Raw genomic sequence first — 11,571 nt, forward strand, 5'->3', positions numbered from 1 at the left:
GCATGGGCAGTGTTAATTTGAAGCGCGGGCAGTGTTGATCGATTATCCGTGGTTGATTTCGTATTAGCCATCCTTGATAAATGATTATTTATCGATATTTTGGTGAAAAATCCTGATTTTTCAAACACCGGTGGTCTTGCACTTCATAAGGATTGAACAATAAATAATGGGTACAGAGAGATGGGTGAAATACAAAGTAATATGATACTATAATGATAAAATAATAATAATAATAATGTTAAATGTTAAGCTAATAAATGAAATAAAATTATAGTTTTATTAAATTAACTATATATTCTTAGAAACATTATAAATTAGAAACTTATTAATTTTACTTAAATAAGGAATAAATGAATTAAATTAATATTAATAATTAGGAAAAATAATATTAATAAATAAAGTGATTAGGATCATCAAATCTATATAATTTTAGTTAATTGTCTATAGCAAGAAACTTATTGATTTTAATTAAATAAAAAATAAATTAATTGAATTAATATTGATAATTAAGAATAATAATATTAATAAATAAAATTATTAAGATCGTGGAATCTATAATTTTAGTTAAGCTTCTATTGTTTTTTCAAATATATTAACTTTAGATAATAAGCTATCCACTAACCATTTATTATTTAATCATTCAACTTACAATAATGAGATTCTCAATCCTTCAAAATGACATTAATTTAACCCACTTCCTTAATCAATTATACCTTGATTAAATTAATCTTTCAAAAATTAAATCTACTGAATGATAATATGCATATCTAATCGATTTACCTTTTTGTATAAATTGTTAAATTCATATTTAATTTCATTTCGATTCAATTTTATTTCATATTTTATAATTTTATAAGGGTTATAAAAATTAAATTGATTAATACTGTAACATTAAATTAAATATCTTTTAAAAAATTTATTATAATCATTTGATATAATACAAATTTCATCAAGTTTTTTTAATTATGGTTTTCTGATAATTACCTTATAATAATAAAATTAATTCCTGTAATACATATAATATTCAAATTTCAAAAATCCAATCTCAAATAATTTAATTGCTAAATATATATTTAATTTTTGAAGTTCCTAATTTCGAAATGTGACTTGGCGAGAATTTAAACTATTGACCTTCCACTAAGTCACTAACTTCTCAAAAGTGTCGCCTAATTAAATAAAATATCTGACACGTCAATGTTCACTAACATCGTTCATTTATTTGGACCATTCATTTTGGTTGATTTTGAGGATAGTCATCGGCAGTAGACCTACATCTTCTGGACCAATCAGCATACCAACAGTGATTAGGCTAAGGTGGTGATCCAATTCCATGGAAGGGCAGCAAGAAAGGATTGGAGAGATAGAACCAGTTGGCGGCCAACCAAGCAGGAACAGTGGCCAAACTGGCCTCGAGCCTGAGGAGCATACGATTGACATTGTTGAAATCAGTGATGAGGATTGGTTTAACTCTCTCAGAACGGCAGAAGAAAGCACTCAATGGCCAAGGATACCAAAGGTTCCTCAGATGCTGAGGGGGACCCAGGATTTCAAGAAATTCTACGAACCGAGGGTAATTTCAATCGGTCCTTACCACCATGGCAAGCCCGACCTTGGCCGAGTGCAAATGATCAAGCCTCTATGTGCCCAAAAATTCCTGGCTGATAGTAACCAGAACATCGAAGCTTTGTGCACAAAAATTCGAAGTAATATCGAGACAGTGAAAAAGTGCTATGATTGTAGTAGTAAAATAAAGTATAATGATGTGGAACTCGCCAGGATGATGCTTCTGGATGGGTGTTTTTTTACTATATTTCATCCGCGGGGGAGATGTGAAACAGTTTCTTAAAGTTCACGAAATAGTTTGTGTGGTGCAGGACTTGTTCTTGCTGGAGAACCAACTTCCCTATGGAGTCCTCAAGTTGATTTTTGAGGCAGCAAAATTCCAGGGTGGTCTACCAATGGAAAAGAATATTATAATAAAATTCGTCTCTGACATCGGAATGCCAGAAGGGTTGTCATCAGAAATACAGCTGAAAGAGGTGAACGAAGAGCCCTCTCATCTCCTCGACCTTTTGCGAAGTGCTCTCCTAGGCCGGTTCCACATGATTAGGAGTCAGCCCGAAAAAGAGCAGCAACCTAAGAAAAAAGGAAAGTCGTCGTGGAAAAAAGGCAAACAACGGGGCATTTGGCAGTCTTTTCGACACATCAAGGAGCTTAAAGCTGCCGGGATCTATCTCAAACCGAGTAGAACGTGTTTCTTGAGAGACGTTTCTTTCAAATCCTACTTCTTCTTTGGCCACCTGAAACTTCCCCCAATAACTATTGATGACTTCACGAAGACCAAGTTCTTGAACATCGTAGCCTATGAAATGTGTCCAGGTCCAGGTGCCCCAGATGACTATGCGGTCACTTCTTATATATGCTTCCTTGACGACCTCATTGATCATGCAGACGATGTCAAGGAGCTGAGGTCTAAGCACATTCTCCACAACCTTCTTGGCAGCGATGCAGATGTGGCCGAAATTTTCAACGAGATTGGCAATGGCTTGGTAGATCCCGGAATTTATGAAGATGTGAAAGCTCGTATTCAGAAACACTACAAGAAGAGAGTGAATACTTGGATAGCTCAAGCCCTTCACAACCATTTCAGGTCTCCATGGACTGTCATGGCTTTCATTGCTGCTCTTTTGGTACTATTTCTTACTGCGGTTCAGACCTACTACGTTGTTTGGTGTGTGTGATTAGAAAAATAAAGATTCTTGTTTGGTGTGTGTGATTAGACAAATAAAGATGCTTATATTGTTAAGTTGTATCACTGGATTTCATGCATGCAATATTATGAGTCTTTGAATACTCTTCAACTCTTTTAGAAATTTTTAATCTTCTTGGAATCTCTTTTAAGAGATTTAGGGCTTTTCTTTAGTTTTTTTTGTCAAAACCCCATGCACAGAGATTGAGTTAGAAATGAAAATGGAGAAAAGAAAAGTACTCGATAGTTTTGCATATTACTTGATAGAACTCGTTAAAATTGTTTATGTCTCTGGCACTAAAATACACCTTGTAGCACTTAGCAATCAAAGCCTGTTTTTCCTCCTTACTTCCAATTTAGACATGGAGAGGTGACACAAACTTTGGGATATTCAATGATTCAACAAAGCATTCATCAAATATTATATTGTTTGCTTTGATGGAGGGGCAAAGATGATGATACCAGGAGTTAGTTTCATGAGGGATGCGCCTATCTTTTGAGTGGTTGGATATGATGACGTTGTTGGAAAGTGTCTTAGAAATTATTTTTGAGTCAATTGAAAAATTATAGATAATCTCCTAATACAAAATATTATTATATTTGAGTTTTCTATTATTATATAATGGGAATATTATATTATAAGAATTTTTTTTTTAGGAAAAGACACATTTGACAATTATACATTTAGTTTTCTATATGCAATCTTCCTATATATGTAATTAGGAAAATATACATAAGAAGACATTTAAAAAAAAAAAATTATCTATCAAATGTTTTTCTAGAAAACATTATAGGTGACAAATATATGAATTTTGGATGATCACGAGGGATAGTCATCGGCAGTAGACCGAAGTTTATGAAGATGTGAAAGCTCCTATTCAGAAACACTACGACAAGAGACTGAATGCTCGAGCCCTTCAGGACCATTTCATTACAGCTGTTTTGATACTATTTCTTAATGGGGTCAGACCCACTACCGTACTACGCTCTTGACCCACATCGAATTATTGCTGCTACTCATCCATTCCTGGAGTGCCAGCTTGCATCTGGTTACAAATATATCCTGGAATCCATCCCCACATTTCCCCGTGAACTAATCTGTTTGGTTCCGGAAACCACTAAAAAAAATAAAAAAGGAAAATGCTAAAAATATATTTCTTTATACTTGATTTTGTTAAAAAAAAAAAAAAAAATGTCAAAGAAAGTCTGAATATAAATAAAATTATTAAAATTTTTATATATTTTTTTAATCCTTATATAAAAGAGTTAAATAATTTAAAAAAGTTTAAGGTACTATATACTATTGATTTTAATTTTTGAAATTTTAATTTTTATTATTTTTCCTTTTATCTTTTCTTTCTATTTTCTTTCTTTTATAATTTTCTTTAAACTTTTCGGGAACTAAATATAACTTAAATAACCTATTAATTTGAGGTTTATTGTTGTTGTGTTTTTTTTATTTAAATCTAAATAAAATTTAATTTAATTTAATTCTACATATAATTTAATACTATTAAGTTGTTTATTTTTTATTATTTTATTTTTATTAAGTATTAAGTATGAATAGGTGGGAGTTGCGTTGAGGTTGTGTTTTAGTTATTTTAAAAAGCGGTGATCCAATTCCATGGGAGACCTGCAAGAAAGGAGGAACGTTGGAGAGAAAGAAGGCGGTCAACCAAGTAGGAACAATGGCGAAACTGGCCCCAAGCCTAAGGAGCATAGGATTGACATTGTTGAAATCAATCCTACGGTGAAAAATTGTGGATAAAAATTGTGCACATCACTAAAGAAAGTGTTTTCTAACTTTTTTAATCCAATATGCATTAAAGGTGTTTCTTGAAGAGACACATTCCATAATTTAACAAATTTGAATGTCTCATGAATTTGATTTTAAAGCTAAAGATGTCTCTTGAAGAGATATTTTCTACAATTCCTAAAAATTTTAATTTATACAAAAGGTGTCACTTGAAGAGACACTTACCATAGTTCCACAATTTCACAAATTCCAATATATAATAAAGGTGTCTTCTTCAAGAGACACCTTCTACAATTCCAAAAAATTGGATTTATACTAAAGGTGTCTCTAGAAAAGACATTTTCCACAATTCCACAAAATCCAATATGTATTAAAAATTGTGTACATGATTTTAAAGCTAAAGATGTCTTTCTTCAACATAAATTCGAAATTTTCTACTGTGTATGAAAATTGTGGAAAGTGTTTCTTCAAGAGACACTTTCAGTATAAACTCAATTTTTTTTTAAATTATGGAAGGTGTCTCTTCAAGAGACACCTTCAGTGTAGTTCCATTTTTGAGAATTGTGAAAGGTGTCTCTTGACACCTTCCACAATTTTAAAAAAATTGGGTTTATACTAAAAGTGTCTCTTCAAGAGACACTTTCCACAACTTAACCTCTATTGATGGTGACCTTTTAGTATAAATCCAATTTTTTGGAATTATAAAAGGTGTACCTTTAGTATTGTGGACCCGCATTTTTCACGTGCGTCCCCATTCGGTCGGCGAGACTCTCTTTTTATTTGTGAAAAATTATTTAGTTTTGGAAAAGTTGGAGCCGTCACTTATTTTATTTTTATTTTAAAGGGAAAATAAAACAAGAAAGAAAAACCCTAAAATGTGACTCCATAATTTTTGGAAAAAAACATGTCTTTGAAAAACCTGAGTCTAGGTCCGAGGATCAGGTTACTTATTGGGAAGGTACCTCTAGGAGGTAGCACCCTTCTAAGCCCTAAAGAGGTCTTACTAAATTGGGGAAATGGGGCAATTAATTGATTAATTGTAGATACCTAAGTAAGCTAGGTGATTTTCAGAAAGTAGCATGCTAAATAAGGAGATCAATCACAATAAAGGAGAGTTAGGGTGCGTACCTGAACCACTTCTTAAGCGCTATCATAAAATATCAATGGTTAATTCAGAAATATGACACACGACATGCATTTTATCAAGGATGATCAAACAAGCATCGAGACAATCAAGTATGGCATCAAACAAGGGCAATGACATGCATATTCATGAAATTTTGGGAACGTACCTGGATAGCATATATAACTCCTAATGTGCTTCCTCAGGATTAGATAATAAATAATAAATAATAAATCCTAGCATGCTTATCTAATTAATTAGCAAAAATTATCAGAATTGGGAATAATTAATTATCATACATATCTTGTATACAATTCCTACAAAGAAAAAATGTAAATATGATTACGATAAATAGCAGGGTGGTAGCAAAAGTAAATTTTGAAAAAATTTTCTTATATAGGGGTTTCACCAATTCCCCAAATTAATATACACGAATTTAGCCTAAAATTGTCCCATTTATTTGGGACCATAAGCTTTGATTCGCGTTTTGTTTAAAACCAAAATTTTTGTTGAAAATTGAGAAGGATGCAAACCGATTAAGATATGGTTGCATATTATTTTTTAAAAAGAAAATAGATTTTGATTCTAAAGGCTTTAAATGAATAATAAAAAAAAATTTTAAAACGATTTTTTTGAGAAAAAGAGTTTTGTTTTAAAATAAAAGAAATTAATTTTTAAAATAACAAAAATAGAAAACAAAATATCAATCAAAACAAAAAACAAAGATCACGAAATAAAGATTTTAGAAAATCTTGTCAATTAAAGTGGTGAGAGTAAAGGCCAACCTTCATGGATTTCCAGTGGCCCTAAAAAAAAATTTGACCAACAATCACTAAGGCAACAAATTTATGACTTCCTAATAAAACAAACTAACAAAATTATCATCCAAAAACTAACATTTAAATTTCAAGAAACACATGAATAACTAGAATTAGACTAATTGAAATTAAAAATGTAAACTTTACCTCACAAGATCGATTAAACTAAAGAATTAAGATCAATAACACATTCAAATTAAAAATAAACTAGAATTTAAAATAATCGGAATTAAAAATATAAACTTTACCTTACAAAACCAATTAAACTAATAGATTAAGATCAATGACTCATTCGAATTAAAAATAAACTAAAATTAAACTAATTAGAATTAAAAATATAAATTTTATCTCGCAAGATCAATTAAACTAAAGAATTAAGATCGATAACACTATTCAAATTAAAAATAAACTAGAATTAAACTAATTGAAATTAAAAATATAAATTTTACCTTACAAGACCAATTAAACTAAAGAATTAAGATTAATAACATATTCAAATTAAAAATAAACTAGGATTAAACTAATTGAAATTAAAAATATAAATTTTACCTCACAAGATCAATTAAACTAATAGATTTAAGATCAATAACTCATTCAAATTTAAAAAAAACTAGAATTTAAACTAATCGGAATTAAAAATATAAACTTTACCTTACAAGTCCAATTAAACTAAAGAATTAAGATCAATAACATATTCAAATTAACAATAAACTAGGATTAAACTAATTGAAATTAAAAATATAAATTTTACCTCACAAGATCAATTAAACTAATAGATTTAAGATCAATAACTCATTCAAATTAAAAAAAAAACTAGAATTTAAACTAATCGGAATTAAAAATATAAACTTTACCTTACAAGTTCAATTAAACTAATAGATTTAAGATCAATAACTCATTCAAATTAAAAATAAACTAGAATTTAAACTAATCGGAATTAAAAATATAAACTTTACCTTAGATCAACAACTCATTCAAATTAAAAATTAAACTAGAATTTAAACTAATCGGAATTAAAAATATAAACTTTACCTTACAAGTCCAATTTAACTAATAGATTTAAGATCAATAACTCATTCAAATTAAAAATTAAAGATCAATAACTCATGCAAATTAAAATAAACTATAATTTAAACTAATCGGAATTAAAAATATAAACTTTACCTTACAAGTCCAATTAAACTAATAGATTTAAGATCAATAACTCATTCAAATTAAAAATAAACTAGAATTTAAACTAATCGGAATTAAAAATATAAACTTTATTTAAACTTTCATGTAAATTAAAAATGAACTAGCATAGAACTAATGAATTGCAATCATAAAAGAGAGACATTTAATCTAAGAAAAATAAAAGATCGTTCGAAATTGAGATTTAAAAGAATTTATCACAAACAATTAATTAAACCAAACAACTAAAACCCAAAAAAAAAGGAAATACGGTATCAAAAATCGAAAACTAACCTGTATTGTATCGGAAAAAATACTCTCTTGATGTTTCAAAATGGCAACCCAATTAGTCTTTCAGGTCTTCTACCGCTCCCTCCTAAAAAAATTGCGTGTGTTCCTCTCCTTTAAAAAAGATTGCTTTTTGTATGTGAATTTCTGCTCCCAAAAGAAAAAAAATCTCCCTGCCAAAGAAAAAGTCCCCCACTTGTCTTCGATCTCTCTCCTCCAGAAAAACAATCCCCCCTCTAAAAATAAAACTTCTCTGATCCAAAAAAAGGAAACCCACTTTTCTTTCTTATTTTCTACCCTTTTATAACCAATTTTCCCATGGAAATAATATATGTGCTATCATTCTAAAAACAAAATCTCCTCTTTTTCAAAATTCTGTTGATTCTCCTTCCAAATAGATGGCGACCCGTTTCCTCATGCCCAAAAAGCTAAGAAATATGATTTAGAAAACTAGTAATAAGATAAAATAAAATAAAATAAAAATAATAAAGAAATTCATATAAGCCACACAAGTCATGTAGGCCATGCAATCATGCAAGTCATATAAAAAGTGGGTTTAAAAATGCTTAAATGGGCCTAAGGCGTTCAAGAAAGTGCCTAAGTCTAAATTAGGGCTGCCAAGGTCATAATAAGGGGTTAGGCAATCCTTCAACCAGAGTCTCCGAGGTGGTTCAAGAAAGGTAAGTAGTGTGAGTAGATATGGGCCACCAATGAGCTAACTGTAAAGTATCGAACAAGTATCTAATAAGACATGTGCTAGGAGGACAAAATTGAGGGTTTACAAATATGCCCCTCTTCGGTAGAGATCACGAGTGTAAGGAATGTGAGTAAAAATACGAACAAAGAATGGAACGAAGTGAACTATATCGAAGAACTAGAGAATGACCAGAGATTTTGTCCTAGCACATGACGAGAGTAAGATCGGAACATGGGTTTGTGACGACAAGAATGGAACAACTCTACGTAGGGGAATGATAGTGAAGAGAGAAAGGTATGTGATGAGTAGCACAAGAATGAGAAAAAAAAAGATGAAAATGATGACCCAAAGTCATGGATGAGATGAATAACTCTAGGTCATGGACAAGATGAACGACTCTGGGTCAGAAATAAGATGAACGACTCTGGGTCGGAAATAGGATGAACGACTCTGGATCATGAGCTCAAGGCTATAAATTTTAAGAATGACTCTAGGTCAAGATGGAGTGAATGACTCTAGGTCGTGAGCTCCGGGCTCTAAACGGAAAAGAAACGACTCTGGGTCATAAATGAAAATTGACTCTGGGTTGAGAACTCAGGGCTCTAAATGGATAGCCGATCAGGATGCTTTCCGACTCATGGTGCCGGGTCGAGGCCACTCACAAGTGGCTAAAATGATGAAACGAAACATCTCAAGGATGTGAAGGATGCAAACGACTCTGGGTCGTAAGCTCAGGGCTCGGGATGCTATGAATGACTCTGGGTCATGATGCGATGAGTAACTCAGGGTTATGATGAATAGCCCAAGGCTATGGATGGAATGAATGACTCTGGGTCATGATGCAATAAGCAACTCAGAGTTACGATGAATAGCTCAGGGCTATGGATGACATGAATGACTCTGGGTCATGATGCAATGAGTAACTCGGGGTTACAATGAATAGCTCAGGGCTATGAGCTCCAGGCTCTATGACTGATCGGCTAGAAGGAGAATGCGATACGCAAACTCCTGGTCAAACCACTCATGGGCGACCAAATGATGAAGGCTTAGCTCAGGGTTGGAAAGACTCTGGGTCTATAGGAAACGATAGCTCAAGGCTACCAGGCGCAGGACCTAAGGGAAGAAAGAGAGCTCAGGGCTATAAGACTCAGGGTCTAGAAGGAGTGGATAGTTCAAGGCTATGAGGCTCAGGGCCTAGAAGGAACGGATAAAGAAGACCAACTCGAAAGTGGATAGGAAGTAAATGGGCTCAAAGTCGTATACTCAAAGTGACAAGAGTCGGACTACTGAGCTCAAGAAGGGAAATATGACCCAGTATCCAGGGTGCTCACACTGCTAAAACAACCAATAAATCAATCATCCGCTGAAATCAATAGGTCAGAAACTGATGCATCATGACAAACCTCTGAAAAGTCTAAGCTGAAAGAACTCTCTGTGTCTGAAAAGCTGCCCTATCGACGGATCTCAAAAGGTAAATTTCAAAGTGCATAAAATACTGCTCATTCGGGTAATCCAATCTGCAAGGTGACAATGATGAAAACAAATCTATCCCATGAACATCTGGCTAAAGGACCCACCCACGTTCCTCTGGTGAAAGCCGATGTGATCCATCTCTATCTCGAAAAATCCATGTAAGGAGGTCCTGATATAATTAATCTCCGAAAGCTCCAAATTAATCTCAATCTAAAACCAAGCTGGCCACTGTCTCGATCTCAAGGATACTCAAAGAAAATGGGGAAATATGCCCCAGTATAAGATTCAGTATCAAAATCATGAGGTAAACATCCGACACTAATCACCCATCCTCATACCACTGCCCAAACAAATCTCGCAAAGGAGAGGGGAATATGCCCCAGTATGGATATCTGATGTCGAAGTTATGAGATAAACAACCAACAATGATCATTCATCTATGTACTGCTGCCCGAACATAATCTCATCATGGAGTATGTTCACATCATTTGTTTGCTATGAATCTAATATGGTTAATGTAAACACCAACACATGGTGGATTGATTCTGGATCTACAATCCACATTTCAAATTCCTTGCAGGGTATGTAAAACCTAAGGAAGCCAGTGAAAAATGAGCAATTCATCTTATCCGGAAACAAGATGGGCTCGCATGTGGAAGCAATAGGGACATGTTATTTAACTTTATATGGTGGTTTTATTTTGGAATTACAAAAGACCTTTTATGTACCAAGTTTCTCACGAAACTTGATTTTAGTTTCTAGACTTGTACCGTTTGGATATTCCTTTCATTTTTCAGAAACATCTTTCAGTTTGATTTATAAATCTGATTGTGTTGGGAATGGTATCTTGTCTGATGGTCTTTATTGTATATTCTTACAAAATGATACCGCTCATAATTCATTACATGCCCAAACTGGCATTAAGAGATGTGTTGTAAAAGAGGATTCCTCTATATTGTGGCACCGGAGATTAGGTCATATCTCCATAGATAGAATCAAAAGATTGGTGAATGATGGGGTACTTAGTACTCTAGATTTTACTGACTTTGAGACTTGTGTGGACTGCATTAAGGGTAAGCAGACCAATAAGTCAAAGAGAGGTGCTACTAGGAGTTCCACCATACTAAAGATCATACATACTGATATATGTAGTCTTGACATGGACTCTCATGGTCAGAAATACTTCATCTCTTTCATAGATGATTTCTCACGATACATGTATCTCTACATACTTCATAATAAACATGAAGCTTTAGATGCCTTTAAAGTCTTCAAGGCAGAAGTAGAGAAACAATATGGTAAACAAATTAAGATTGTGAGATCAGATAGAGGTGGAGAATATTATGGTAGATACTTGGAAGATGGACAATCACCTGGGCCATTTGTGAAGTTTCTTCCACCATGTCTGGTTCTCCAGACCAAAATGGTGTAGCAGAAAGAAGAAATCGAACTTTATTGGACATGGTGAGGAGTATGCTTAGTAGCTCAAAACTTCCT

The 11,571-nt window shown here is 32.8% G+C and overlaps 1 protein-coding gene across 1 annotated transcript; it reads left to right on the forward strand.

Annotated features, from left to right (window-relative positions):
- Positions 1-1,721: 1,721 nt before the first annotated feature.
- LOC104881384 (UPF0481 protein At3g47200-like) lies at positions 1,722-2,853 on the forward strand. Its single transcript, XM_059742793.1, has one exon. It carries the CDS (start codon positions 1,791-1,793, stop codon positions 2,739-2,741), a length of 951 nt encoding a protein of 316 aa, XP_059598776.1. The 5' UTR covers positions 1,722-1,790; the 3' UTR covers positions 2,742-2,853.
- Positions 2,854-11,571: the final 8,718 nt, after the last annotated feature.

This window comes from Vitis vinifera, chromosome 14 (genome assembly GCF_030704535.1).
Source record: "Vitis vinifera cultivar Pinot Noir 40024 chromosome 14, ASM3070453v1".
Lineage (NCBI taxonomy): Eukaryota > Viridiplantae > Streptophyta > Magnoliopsida > Vitales > Vitaceae > Vitis > Vitis vinifera.